The sequence below is a fragment of the Heloderma suspectum genome, chromosome 6, assembly GCF_057233095.1.
Source record: "Heloderma suspectum isolate Gila_16-S chromosome 6, 16-S_ref, whole genome shotgun sequence".
Taxonomy (NCBI): Eukaryota; Metazoa; Chordata; class Lepidosauria; order Squamata; family Helodermatidae; genus Heloderma; species Heloderma suspectum.
In genome coordinates, this window is record NC_139463.1 from 46,273,430 (window position 1) to 46,288,207 (window position 14,778).

At 47.1% G+C, this 14,778-nt stretch overlaps 1 protein-coding gene across 10 annotated transcripts in view; it reads left to right on the forward strand.

Moving 5' to 3' along the window:
- The first annotated feature begins 586 nt into the window (after positions 1-586).
- GPAT2 (glycerol-3-phosphate acyltransferase 2, mitochondrial) overlaps positions 587-14,778 on the forward strand; it is a 79,923-nt gene continuing 65,731 nt past the window's right edge. The window contains exons 1-3 of one of the 10 annotated variants that reach the window (XM_084804165.1): positions 971-1,030; positions 10,902-11,022; positions 11,757-11,870. In XM_084804165.1, coding sequence (XP_084660291.1) covers positions 10,942-11,022; positions 11,757-11,870 — 195 coding nt within the window. In that variant the 5' untranslated portion in view covers positions 971-1,030; positions 10,902-10,941. Of the gene's footprint in view, positions 1,031-10,901; positions 11,023-11,756; positions 11,871-14,778 lie in introns of all 10 variants that reach the window. The other 9 variants (XM_084804168.1, XM_084804163.1, XM_084804162.1 and 6 more) reach the window with 9 other exon arrangements.

Here is a 14,778-nt window from a genome sequence, read left to right on the forward strand (position 1 = left end):
GGTACCCCTGAATCAGCATGGACTTAACTCCTAAATCAGCATGCCATCGCACACATCACAATCCCAGCCCACAGAGAGGTCCATGGTGGAGGGGGTCTCAAGGCTTTTCCGGTGGGTGTCACTACAGGAAGTAATTCCAACCTCATAGAAAACAATTTAGAAATCCAGGAGTTTGGTGTACCTCAGTTTGGGCAGTAGCGTGAGCGTGACTGCTGAAAAACTAAAGGTAACAGCAAAAAAAGGAATTATTTTATTACTATGTTTATATCCCACTTTTTTTTCTCTTGCAAGGAACCCAAGGCGCTCTCCATTTTACCCTCACAACAACCCTGTGAAGTAGGTTAAGCTGAGAGTCAGTGACTGGCCCAAAGTCACCCAGTGAGCTTCTTGGCCCAGTGGGGTCTAAAACCTGGATCTCCAGAGTCCCAGTCCAATACTCTGACCGCTACACCACACAGGCTGTTATGATCTTTCTAACTCAGGTCTTATTAATAATTTTTTCCCCAGAGTTTATACACGCTTAAAAAATTGCAGTGACAATGTGTGCAGATATTCGTCATTATTAAGCCCGCATTACAAGAGGCAGGGCTGTGGCTGAGAAAGTGTGGGCGACACCAGTCCTGCAGGGCAGCCCAGCCCTGTTCATTCTCATCTTGCAGGTTAGAGTCGCTTAAGGCAAACATGCGGTGTAGCCCAGCGTGATCCAGGCTCCCGGTGTGTTGTGCTTTCCGAAAAGCGCCCTGAAGCCCTTATCCAGGCCTGCCTGCCTGCCTTGGGGCTCTCCAGTGCTGCTGCCGCCTGCTGAGTGCCCCAAAGCAGAGCGAGGAGTTGTTGCTAAAGGTCTTAACAACAACACCCCGCCGCAAATGCCCCCCTCAGCTTTCCTTCAGGCACGTAGAGGGCAGCACCTCCAAGGGAGGAAGTCCTCTTTTAAGTCCTCCACGGGGCTTTTCAGAAAGCACAAGGAGGCTGCTAAGCTCAGGCGAAGAGGGAGAAGAAAGAGCCACCTCGGCCTCCTCATTACGGTAAGGTAAGCCTTTGAGCACTGTGCAGTAAGGAACTCTTCAAAGTTCTCACCGCTTCCCTCGAGTTTCAGACGCAATGTCTTGCGGCCCCTCCTTCCCAACGAATGGTATAAAGTGTATAGATTTAAAACATTGGCTCAGCACTAGCAGCAGCAGGACAATTTATAAAGGGCTGGAGAAGGTTGTTCACGGGTAAAGCGGTAAGAAAACCTGCCAGTTTCAGCTCTTGCAGGAGACCCAAGACACCCCCCCCCCCTCTCCCCGGGCAGGCCTTGGAGCTGAGACTGCGGGCCGCACAGCTGCTCAGAGGTGAGTGGTTTCTTGTGTGCTGCAGTAATGAATAAATATTGTGAAGGTGTCTGAATCTATTGTGTGTTGCCTACAGAGCAGAACCTAGGAATGGCTTGCAAGCTGAGCAGGGCCATTGCAGGTGTGAAAGGAGTTAGGAAAAGAATGGAGGGTTTCAGCTGCAGGTGGGGAGATGTTCAAACACCAGCCTACAAATATCTCAGAGGCCAGGTCTACCTATCTTTGTGGCTGTGGTGCCTAGGCCTTGTCACTGCTCAGCTACAGCATTTACCAGGTAAGGTGGACCTGTTGTCTGATGCTATTAGGGCTTTTTAAAAATGTGCGACCATAAAGTGGTTCCAGAAAAAAAATACGCAATTCACAAAGAACATTGCTGCGGTTCAAAATTCAAGCCATGCAAAAGTTGTATTGTCAGCTGATGTAAAATGTGGCTGATAACAAGTAAAATTAGTAATCCAGGCTCCTCTAGGATCTTAAACCCTGATCAAGCACACCCATTTCTCCTCCCACTGCTGAAGACACTCCCCACAGACTCAGCTGCTACTCTCTGGAGCTGCCCTCCCCAACCTGGTGCCTTCCAGATGTTTTAGATTTCAACTCCCCCCCAGCCCCCAGCCAGCATGGCCAATGGTTAGGAATGTTGGGAGTTGTAGTCCAAATCATCTGGAGGACCCCAGGTTGGGGAATACTACTCTAGAGAGTATTCACCAGTGTTCCCAAGGTGAAGGAAATAATTCCAGGCAAGTTGTGTGAAGTCATCAATGTTATGATAAGGGCAGCGATGCCATTAAATATCCAATATTATAACTGTGTTTGTGCATTTGTTTTTTTTCCCCCTCTTGCTCCTATGTGTTCTTAATCCCTCCAAATAACATTTTGTTGGAGTTCATAATACTTCTTGAATATAACACTCTTCTGCATTAGGGCTGTTCAATTCCCAGGACTTTCTACTACTCTGTGTAAGCTTCTAAATATCATGAAATGTGAAGCTAAGCAACAAAGTGCATGCAGAAGGAAAGTGCACAGATGTGTTGTGGCGGCAGGCACTATGCGTACAAATTACAACCAAAAGCTGCTGTGTTGTGCTGCTTTCCCCCCCACCTCTGAAAACAACTGAAGATGCCCATGTGCCAGAGTTGTGCAGTTCAGCTTGTGTGTGTGGCTGCAGAACAGGAAGAGATGCTGCCTGGCTTTTTGCGGGTGTGTGCTAGGTGGACTCTCCCAGGCCCTCGTGTATGCATGAGCGGAAAGGCAACTTGTGCCTTTTTAAAATAAGCAAATGGTTGCTGCACATGTGTTTTTTATGCTATTGGGTGTGGGAAATCTGTCTCTTTGGGGGTCAACTAGTGTACTAGTTGATGTACTAGTGCTAGTTCCCCTCCACTCAGCACTGGTTAGGCCTCATCTGGAGTACTGTGTCCAGTTCTGGGCACCGCACTTTAAGAAGGATGCAGACAAACTGGAGAGGGTTCAGAGGAGGGCAACAAAGATGATCAGGGGACTGAAAACAAAGCCCTATGAGGAGAGGCTGAAAGAACTGGGCATGTTTAGCCTTGAGAAGAGAAGACTGAGGGGAGATAGGATAGCGCTCTTCAAGGACTTGAAAGGCTGTCACAGACAGGAAGGCCAGGATCTTCTTCTTGATTATCACAGAGTGCAGGACACGGAATAATGGGCTCAAGTTACAGGAAGTCAGATTCTGGCTGAACATCAGGAAAAATGTCCTGGCTGTTAGAGCAATACGACAATGGAACCAATTACTTAGGGAGGCGGTGGGCTCTCCCCTACTGGAGGCATCCAAGACGAGGCTGGACTGCCATCTGTCAGAGATGCTTTGACTTGGATTCCTGCACTGAGCAGAGAGTTGGACTCGATGGTCTTATAGGCCCCTTCCAACCCTACTATTCTATGAACTCTCGAACCCATTAAGGGGAGATGCTTTTTCTTGGAACCTTAAGGTGTGGCTAGAAAGGTAGTGAAGTCACATCAATCAGGACTCTTGAGAATCCTTTTGAAGTTACTGGGGCAACTCCTGTGGGTTGAAGATCTGGTCTCCTCTTCCTTTAACTAGAACAGATAGGTAGGCAGAACAGTGCATCCATATCAGCTGTGATGCTCACTTAATTCCACTGCAGTAGTGCCTTTTTTGCCCATTTATCTAGCTGGGAAATTTGGGGGACAGTTTATTCACTTGATAATCTTCAGTCCATCCTTACAAAATGAAAAAAGAACATAGGGGACACAGGAAACTACTTTATTCCAGGTTCATGCATCTGTCCATCTAGCCCAGACTTGCCCATTCTGCCTGGCAGCAGGCCTCTATGGCAGGGGTGTGCAGAAGGTAGATCTCCAGATGTTTTGGACTTCAACTCCCAGAAGTGCATGGCCGATAGGAATGCTGGCAGTTGAAGTCCAAAACATCTGGAGATCTACCATCTGCCCACCCCTGATCTATGGCAGCTTTCCCGAACCTGGTGCTCTCTAGGTGTCTTGGACTACAACTCTCTGCTGGCTGAGGGATGCTGGGAGTTGTAGTTGAAGGCATCCAGAGGGCACCAGGTTGGGGAAGGCTGCTCTACGGTCTCAGGGTCTCAGGCTGGATGTCTTTCCCCTGCTCCCTGATCCTTTTAACTGGAGATTGAACCTGGGGCTTACTTCATGCAAAGTAGGTGCCCTACCAGTGGGCTAACATCACTGCTTTAAAGCTACCATATACTGAATTGGATCATTGGTCCATCTATAATAGGGGTGGGGAATGTGTTGGATTGCAGTTTCTAGCATCCCTCACTGTTGGCTATGCTGGCTAGGGCTGATGGGAGTTGCAGTCCAGCAACATCTGGAGGGCCGAACATTCCCCATTCATTATCCATAGTCAGTATTGTCCTCTTTAAATGGCAACAGCTTTCTAGGGTCTCAGGCAGAGGGCAGTATCCAATGGTGGCATTCCGCAAACACAAATAGTGCTAGCAGAGCTCTGCTGAATCTTTCCACTGCACAGGCAGTTACTGATTGTGCAAGCAGTTGCGCAATGGGTTGCACAACAGGTGCAAGGCAGTTGTGTAATGTGTTGAACAATGGGTGCAAGCAGCAGTTGCGTCACCCAACAGAATGCACAACTGGTTGCACAACAGATTGCACAATGTGTTGCACAAGCATAATGCAAAACCGATGCTAGGAAAGATTGAAGGCAAAAGGAGAAGGGGACGGCAGAGAATGAGATGGCTAGATAGCATCACCGATGCAATGAATATGAACCTGAGCACACTCCGGGAGAGAGCAGAGGACAGGAAGGCCTGGCGTGCTATGGTCCATGGGGTCACGAAGAGTCGGGCACAACTTAACGACTGAACAACAAATGTAACTTTAGTTGGATTCTTCTCTTGCACAACGTTCAGAACCTAGTTTCTGCTGGTGCAACGTCATTTGTGCTAACAGAATGACACAGTTGGATACTGCCCATTGAAGGGAATTTCCCGGCACCATTTTAACTACAGATGCCAGAGGTGGGAACATGGATGACATTTTAGAAAGCTGGTGTAGCATAATGGCTGAGCTACAAATCCAAACACTCCCAGCGGTGAGCTGGCTGGGTGGCAGTGGGCAAACCACTTTGTCTCTCATCCTCAGACTCCCATTTGCAATATGGGGATAATAATACTGACTTACAATACAGGGTTCTTAGGAGGATTACAGTGATAATATATGTGAAAAGCACTGGAACACTTGAAAGTCTATGTAAAAGTGCTTACGATGGTGGTGGTGATCACTTTTAAGTGCCTGCCTTATTTTTTTATATGGCGTACACGGATGTGGAAAAATGCCCTTGTTTATGGGTATGATCCTATCAAAACTGACATTTTTAACCTCCACAGATGTCAGTGTGGGTGAAGTAAGCAGATGCTTAGGTGTCCTCTGTCAGCAAAACATGCTCAACCTTGGCTGGATCATACTTTCTGCTTTTGTGTCTGGAAGATGCCAGCTGTGCTCCATATTGACATATAAACCCTATTGTAATTGGTTGTCTTTGGCATTGTTAATTTTAATGGGAAGGTAAGACCCTTTTGAACAGGGACGGCTCTCTGTTCAAAGGAAGAGGCCTCTGAAATGTTGTTAAAATGCATCAAATATGAAGTTTTAAAACCCCAGAGTCCTAAATATTCCAAGCAATATAGATTTTTAGAAGCAGCCACTTGAGTGAGAAAGGCATAGGACAAAGCTGGAATCCTTAAAAACGGAGATCAGCAGGATGATAATGAGAAGAACATCTTGCATTCTGTACGGCATCCTCCATGCTGTCCCTTCAGAGATGCTGGATCGGTTCAACAGGAGAATGATTGTGCTCCCCCCACCCCTAGAAGAGCAGAAGGAGACATGTTGAATTTCAGCTCTATTGACCTTTAGTCTTTCGAGGCTATAACAGACCAGAGTTAAATAAACAAATATAACAGCGAAGAGTGTTTGAAGCTGCTAGAAAGTAGCCTTCCCTATCCTTGCACCCTCCAGATGTGTTTGACTACAACTCCTACAATAGGAGTTGTGGAAGTTGTAGTCCAACACATCTGGAGGGTGTGAGGTTAGGGAAGGCTGCTTTGGTGCATCTCTATTAAATAGTCCCTCCCTCCCACCCACCCACACACATAGCAAACGTGTGTGTGTGTAGGGGGTTCTGACCTCTCCCCCTGCCCCCAGTGGTGCTGCATCTAAAAGGAGAGGCATTCATGTACAGTTGTATGTGCTCCAGCTTTCCACAAAGCTGGGTGCTTGATTGTGCAGGCTGTACGTGTGTAGGGTCCCCTTTTAGAGATCGCATTGAATGCACAGATGTTGGGGGCAGGGTTAGTAAACATGGTTCCACTTCCTTCTCCACGTGTTGGCTGTATGCACACAAGTGAACAGGGCTTATGAGTAGTTATGTTCACAGCTCAGTTGAGTTATTTTATTTTTATTTTATTATTAAATTTATTAATCGCCCATCTGGCTGGTCACCCAGCCACCCTGGGCGATGTACAACATACAATAAAAACAGTTTAAAACAATAAAATTCTACAATAAAAACATTTTCTAAAATACCCTAACCCACCCCAAATGCCTGCCTGAACAACAGCGTTTTTAATGCACGACGGAAGCTCATTAAAGAGGGGGCATGAAAACGCTGTTGTTCAGGCAGGCATTTGGGGTGGGTTAGGGTATTTTAGAAAACGTTTTTAAAAGAGAAATTTCACTTTCTGGCTCCACTTCTTTGGTAGAAAGAGGTAATAACATAAAAATAGTTAAGTATGACAACAATTTTGCTTTGGAAAGCACAGGAGCAGTTATTCCCCGGAGTCCGTGGCAGAATGGCCTCCCTCCCCCCCACCACTCTGCGGAATCCCCCCAAGACGGACCTACCTGGTGGTGGATGTGGCGGCGGCAGCTCCAGTGGCGGCTCTGGCCGCTGCCAGGCTTCTGCGGTCGCACATGGTGGCCGTCGTAGCGGCCGCCATTTGTGGCCCTACACTAGCCTGTGGTAGGCTATGTATATATTTACGTAGCCTATCACGGCTAAAGCAGAGACACAAATGGCGTCCCCTACGCCATTTGCGTTCCCACTTTAGCCATGATAGGGTACGTAAATATTTACGTAGCCTATCACTGCTAAAGCAGGGATGCAAATGGCGTAGGGGACGCCATTTGCATCCTTGCTTTAGCCGTGATAGGCTATTTAAATATTTACATAGCCTATCACGGGCTAGCGTAGGGACGCAAATGGCGTCCCCTATGCAGGACGCCATTTACGTCTGCAGCAGCCTGGCAGCAGGTGGAGGCCTTGCTGCGGGTTGGCCTGGCCAGAGGCTCCACAGACTGGCCGCAGAGTGGACCCGGCCGGGCAGGATTCCGGGGGGGAGGAACGGATCACCTCCCCCCACCCCCGTCGAGGATTCCGGGGGAGGAACGGATCGCCTCCCCCCCCATCGAGGATTCCGGGGGGAGGAACGGATCGCCTCCCCCCACCTGCGGACCCCAGCGGAGCCAGGTAAGTGGGGTTTCGTACACCCCTAACATGTCTTTGGTAAAGCGAAGAGGTTTTAATTGCCCATTCCAGACCAAGTCATCCCAAATATTTTGCATTCCAACATGGAACAATATCTCGTTGCTTGGAAAATTCATTCCCCCCACAGCTACCGTGAGGATCACAGCTAAGCTTGGAGGGAACAGGGAATTCTGAGGTGGGTGGCAGATGACATCAGAGTCCCTGCTAATGAAGAATAATGAAGAATAAGAACCATAATTGTGGTTTTAATGTTCTATATATTTTAAATTGTTTTATTGTGTGTTGTTTGGTTTTAATTTTTGTGAACCGCCCAGAGAGCTTCGGCTATTGAGCGGTATAGAAATGAAATAAATAAGTAAGTAAGTAAGTGCTGGGGCTGCGTCCCTGCAAGCCCTGCCTCCACTACACCACTGGAGGGGAGATGGGTGTGTGTACCTCCTTTTTTTTCTGGGGCCTCTGTATGAGTCCTTTTGCACCCTCATAAGCAAATATATGACAATTAAGGCTTGCCTGAGTTCTCCGCTAATTTGGTACTGACTGTTTTTGGGAGGGCAGTGCAACAGCAGTGCCTGCTGTGGCCAGAGTGTTTCAGGCATGAATGGAAGTGTGTGCTGGATATCTGGAGACGTGGTGTGGATTTTTTTCTTCTGTAGTGCAGTTGTTGCCTTGGCTGGTGAGGGGTGTGTGTGTTGCTGCTTGCCCACTCCCCTGCAGAAGGACCAGTGGAATATGATTCACGTAAACTGTGGGCTGCTTCTCTCTCGTAGCACCACTGAGGAAGTGGAGTGGCGAAGGCCAAGGGTTTTTGCAAGAGCGTAGAGAAGGGGAGAGCCCCCCTGTACCCCTTGATGTTAGTTTAGGTGTTCGGGGCAGCAGATATGCCTGGTGTCAGGCTGCCTGAGGGAGAAATTGATGAAGAATGTGGTAGTCCTGCTTCTCCCTAACACTTTCTGGAGGAGAAGTGGCTTATGATGGGGCTGCTGTGAGAAAAAGAGGAAAGGGACAAAGGAGTAGGCTGAGGGCGGGTCTTTTCCACTTCTCTGTGCCATACAAGGGATCCGTTTTTTAAAAAAGAAAAAAAAAGGCCTTTGAGGCCTTGGTATACGGTTTCAGAATCGGTAATCTGGCAACAGTCTGAGGTGCTCTGAATCAACTAAGGATGAGAAAGGTGACTGTCTGAAATGTATGCAAGGAGGGCAGTTACAGCGGAGAGACTGGTGGTCTTAAACCTATGACTTTTGCTCATGTGGGAAAGTTTGTTTATGTGAGGGGGCACTCCGTTATATAACCCCCACCTGCATTTCCGAAGTGATACAGGCTGACCTAACTCTCAGCGGGAACTGGGCCTCAGCCCCAGCCAGTGTCCCTCTTAGCCACAGAGCTATAGCCAGGCCTGATGTTTGTTTATTTGTTTGTTTGTTTGTTTGTTTGTTTATTTCATTTCTGTACTGCCCAATAGCCGAAGCTCTCTAATGCGTGACAGATATTACAGAGGGCTGGTTCACACACGCGCACCCATCCTTTGAGGAGCACAGCATCCAGTGGTGACTTGCCTCTGTGTGTGAATTGGCGGTTGTCCGCTGTGCTTTCGTCCAACAACACCAGCTTGTTCGATGGAGCGGAATCATTTCACACCATCAGCTGCCAGTCATCAGTCGTAGAGCAATCCAGTGATGCACATACAGGTGTGAACTAGCTGGCCGTAGAATGTTCAGGGTGTTCGCTTGTGTACTAAGGACATCCCTGGTTATCGGGTGGCTGTGCAAGCCAGCATGTGGAATTGGTGTGTGAGCGCACACCTGAGTATATTCTTAGGGTGCTCAGTTTGAGCTGCTGTTTCCTGTTAAGGGACTGGCTTGTCTCTGAGTCTGAACTGGAGGAGGCTGTGGGAGGGAAAAGTCAATGGTAATGATATTGGATCTGTATTACGAAGAGAATATTTTTTCTCCCCCTGAGGGCTTTGGCTGCATTGGCTGATGGGTTGTTTCTTTCACTTTCTTCTCTTCTTTTTCCTCTTTGTGCTGGATACAGCCCCTGGAACAATTGATTTCTCTGGCAAAGAGTTAAGCCTTTCACTTCGAAATGCCTCAAGTTTTCCTCTTGCTGTGGTTGCCATATGAATTATCAGTGGGGTTGTGAAAGGCCTTGCCCTCTTCTTTTGACCGACTCGCTTCTCTTGCCACTCGGGCTGAGGGTGGAGTAAATATAGGGGATTAAAACCAATATATTTTATTTCTTGCTTGCTCACTTTGTGGGTGCATATACGGGGAATACTTATGGTGTGTAGGCAGCACTGTACAAGTAGCTGCCTGCAGCTATTGTGAATAAAAGGGCACCCCCATCTTTTCTAGTTCTGCCATATGGTTACTTGGCCTTCTCAGTTCTCCTGTAGATTTGCTCAGCAAATGTAAACCAGGGCTGGGCAGAAGGCAGAAAAAATAATTTAAAAAAAGGGTTATGAGAGTGGTTGAGACGGTAACATTTTTCTTTCTTTTTCCAAGACTGGGATAAAGATGATCCCTCAATGGACCATTGGTCAATTTCTGGTCTCTTATGGCCTTCTGGTTGCACAGATTCTTGCAAAGAATGTTGGCATTGGTGAGCGTTGGCCTGATCCTGCAAAATACTTTTCTTATTCTGAAGTAGCAGAACATATTCGAGATTGCTTAATGCAGACTGGATTCCTTTATTGTGTTGAGATCCTGACTGTGTTTTAAAATTGGAAAGCAGGAAACATATCGGTGGACCATGGGTTTTCTAATTTAAGAAAAACAAGTTTTCCACACAAGGCTCAAGTCGAGCCACTCTTGGCGAATACATGAAGCAAAGGTTTTGGAATGCTATCACACTGAGGGGAAGTGAAGAGACATGCAAGCTAAATTGTTAGAGCAATATGACAATGGAACCAATTACCTGGGGAGGTGGTGGGCTCTCCCACGCTGGAGGCATTCAGGACGAGGCTGGACAGCCACCTGTCAGGGATGCTTTGGCTTGGATTCCTGCACTGAGCAGGGGGTTGGACTCGATGGTCTTATAGGCCCCTTCCAACCCTATGATTCTATGATCTATTGCAGAACTAGTCGTGGAAATAAGTTCTGCAGAATTGGTAAAAGCTGTTATCAACACCTTTCATCTAAATATAAATGTAATCCAGTGTGGCTGGGCTGTGGTGTGTATGGACTATGATGCCCAGAGTTCCTACACTGATTAGCTAAGGGGTCCCAGCATGCCTAAGGGAAAGTGTTAGCTTGCTTTGAGGCACTGTGTATGCTTCATGATTTCCCAGGTAGGTCACAGTCTTCCTCTCATTTTCTAGTCCGGTGGACTTTCATCTGATTGGCTCTTCATACCTTGGATCAACTCCCTTTCGCTATCTCCTCCTTTCTTTATGCCTCTATTCGGTATTTTTTAGTCCTTTCCTTGCCCCATTGGAATTCTAGGAGCTCTTGCTCTAGCTAGCTTCTTTTATCTGCAGGTTCTTGGTGTTGTGCTTGATTTAATCTCATGATCCTGTCTTCTGTCTTATATGAACCAAGGAACACAGAAGAGAACTTACATCTGGCAACCAGGCTTCTAATGCAAGCCATGGCTCTGGTTTATGGAGGCTTACAGGGATACACCATTCAGAGTGAGGGCACGTTATGGCACCAGAGAAACGTACGTGGTTCTTTGGAGGGGGCTGAACCAAAGATTTCTGGTCTCTCCTTCTGTGAGTTGTGGAGTTGGATAAAGCAGCCTTGCAGTTAACTAGCTGCCTTGGATGAGCTGTAATTTTTTTCCAGGCAAAGAGCTTGTGAGAGCCTTGTCCTGCAAACCATCATGTGATGTGGATGTTTGTGAGGGTGGGTAGAATGACAACACCTTTCAGTTTACCTCTGAGGTGGGATAAAGAGCACATATAAAGGTTATTGCTTGGGCTGCATATACTCCTGTGCTTAAACAAAAAATAAAATCCTACATCAAGAGAATCCAAATTCTGTATCAAGAAGGCTGGAAATTTGTTGCAAATATATTTTGGAAATTATTAAGCAGATATGTACAATTTTGCTTATTTTGAACAACTCTGCTAGTCTTGGAGAAGGTAAGAAATGATGCAGGCCACTGAAGTCCTGAGCCCTGCAAATCATAACTAAATGCCCCAGAATTAATTGGTGATGGCCTTAGGCTACCGAAGTACCTGGTTCCTCCACAACCTTCCCTCAAGGGCTGCTGTTAAACTATGCAAATTGGCATAAAATGGATATGAAAATCTTGACAGCTGGGATCTTGTATGCTTGATTTCTGCTAAAAAGTGTTTAAGGGAACTACTCTGCCTAATATTTGAAAAACTAGGTATCATAAGCCTTATTTTTTCCCAGATGAGTAATTAAAGATGCTTGTTTCTTCCTCAGATGAAGACCTGCCCCACGGACCTGGGGTTCAAGATGGAAATTGTCATGCCCTTTTTGGGCAAATGCCGGCCATTTGTTGGGCGCTGCTGCCAAAAATGCACTCCCCAAAGCTGGGTAAGGAGTTGTTAGGAATATGCTGGGGAAAAGGGATAACTATAGTCATAGATAAAATAATGGGCCAATCTGCTTTTGTTTTGCTTTTTATTGGGTGCCTCCTTTGCTAGTGACCAGTAAGCCACCCCACACAAATTCTCTTTCCTTGAGCAGCTGTTGCTTCTGTCTTGCCCTTGTCACTCTTGGGGGAGAAATTCAGAGGCTGGGCTGTGTGGAAAGTGTGTCTGCATATCTTTTTGTTAAGTCCTGAAAACAGCATAGCTCCTGGACTTTGAGCAAGAGGATCTGTAATAGGACCCCTTAACCAAGGGCTGGAGATGGTGGTGTACACAGATGTTTGAACCCCAAGCATTCATTCATTCATTCATTCATTTATATTCTGCCCTTATTTCAAGGAGTTAAAGATGACGTACATGGTCTCTTCTCCCCCCCCCCCATTTTATACTCACAGCAACCCTGTGAGATACGTTAGGCTGAGAGTTGATGACTGGGTCAAGCTTACACTGTGACCTTTATGCCCAAGTGAGGATTTGAATAGGGATGTCAGAGAATTCCGCCATGGATCTCAGTGAGGCCGAATGCCAGTGCATTCGGCCCCCCGAAATCTGTGGCGGAAAGAAGCCCCCGCCCCCCCAACCCACGAAAGGCGCACGAAACGGAGCACTTACCTGCTGCCATCCGCGCTGGCTTGTGAATGGCAGCCGCCCTGCGGCTGCCATTCGCTTCCTCATCATAGCCGTGATAGGCTATGTAAGTATTTACGTAGCCTATCGCGGCAAGCCCCCCCCCCCAAAACAGCGTACACAAATGGCGGTGGCTACGGCGGCCGCCATTTGCGCTCCCTATTTTTAGCTGTTTTAGCCTACGTAAGTATTTACGTAGGCTATTACGGCGAAAAACAAGGGGAATGCAAATAGCGTAGTGGGCGCTATTTGCGTTCCATTTTTTTAGCCGTAATAGCCTATGTAAATATTTACGTAGGCTAAAACGGGGGGGATGCAAATGGCGCCGACTACGCTATTTGCATTCCCCTTGTTTTTCACCGTAATAGCCTACGTAAATATTTACTTAGGCTAAAACGGCTAAAAATAGGGAAAGCAAATGGCAGCCGCCATAGCCGCCATTTGCGTATGCTGTTTTTTTTGGGGGGGGGGGCTTGCCGTGATAGGCTACGTAAATACTTACATAGCCTATCATGGCAGCTTCACAGGACACAAATGGCGGCCGCAGTAGCCCGTCCACGGCCGGAACTCCAGCTGCGGATGGCCCTGGCCGGCAGCTCTCTGGAGCCGCCGTGGAGCGGAGCCGGCCCAGGGAGGATTCCGGGGGGAGGGACAGAGCGCCTCCCCCCCACCGCGAATCCAAGCTCCGCAAAGGTAAGTGACTTTTGTACATCCCTAGATTTGAACCCAGACCTCCCCAGTCTTACCCTGACATTCTTAACATTATACCACACTGCCTTTCAAGCCAAATTCCTTTTTTTAAAAAAAATATCCTCTTTGGACTATTGGTAGTATAGCTACCCCCCTGCCCCGTTTTTCCCATTCTCCGTACCAGTGCTACACAGGAGCAGTATTGCCCCCAATTTCTTGGGCTACCTATACAGGAGCACTCCTTTTATATTCTTCACCAATCCAAAATAATGCCTTGGGGCCATTTTTTGTAACCACAAATGGAAATTTTAAATCCCCTGTTCACCCATACTGAATGTTAAAAAAAAGTCTCTGTCACCCTATTTGTGAGGCATACAATTAATAGAAAGCCTACTTTAGACTACGGGGGAAAGCGTTGACCAGGTGGTGCTTTTAGACCTCTTGAATAGGATTCTATTAGTTTCAGGGCCTTTGCACCCACCCTACATAGTGCTTTGGTTTAACCCAGTCGGTGTGCTTCTGCAGCCTGGATATAATGCACTGTCTGCTTATACTGCAGCGTTTTTGTTGATAATTGACAAGTTTCTCATGTAACAATAGTACCATGCAGTGGAGCAGAATCCCTTGTTCACTCATGCTGAACATCCCTGGGAGTCGGGGCTCCCAGGGATGCAACAGCAGCACTTCTTGATTAGCAGGGACGCTGATGTCATCTCCCCCTCTCCCCTGAATTCCTTGTTCCCTCTGAACTTAGCTGCGATCCACACATTTAGGGGTGTGTGTGTGGGGGGGTGAATTTTTCAAGCAACAATATATTGTCCTCTGATGCAATTCAAAGTATTTTGGGGTCACTTGGACTTCAATGGGCAATTAGATTTACAATCTCCTGGTGGAGATGAACATAGATAGAACTGGTTTGTTAATATGGAGCGACGCAGCTGCCTGAATTTTTGAACTTTCTTTGGGGGTGTGGCTATGGGGACTGACATGATAAGCATCTACACTTCAAAATTACCACTACACCACTATTTATTGATTGATTACATTTCTATCCTGCTTTTTTCCTCTTTAAGGAACCTAAGGCGGCGTACATAAGCCTCCTCCTCCATTTTATCCTCACAACAACCCTGTGAGGTGGGTTGGGCTGAGAGTCTGTGACAGGCCCAAAGTCACCCAGTGAGCTTCCATGGCTGAGCGGGGACTAGAACCCGGATCTCCCGACTCCCAGTCCAACACTCTAGCCACTAAATCACACTGGCTCTCAGCCACTATACCACACAAGTGCTATTTGGGAAGAATTAAAGAGCTTGTGCAATGTAGTGATTACCGTTGTGAGCCAGGAAGTTCCTAGTTTGAATCTTGCCTTTGCCATGAACTCATCTGGTGGCCTTAGGCATGTCAGTGTCTCTCAGCTGCCCTATGTACAATACCAAGACAATATTATTGACCTATTTTACAGGGTGGTACTGCAGATTAGAGCTAATGTATATGAAGCACTGTGGATGCATGTACAGTTCTCTCACTCCTATATGGAA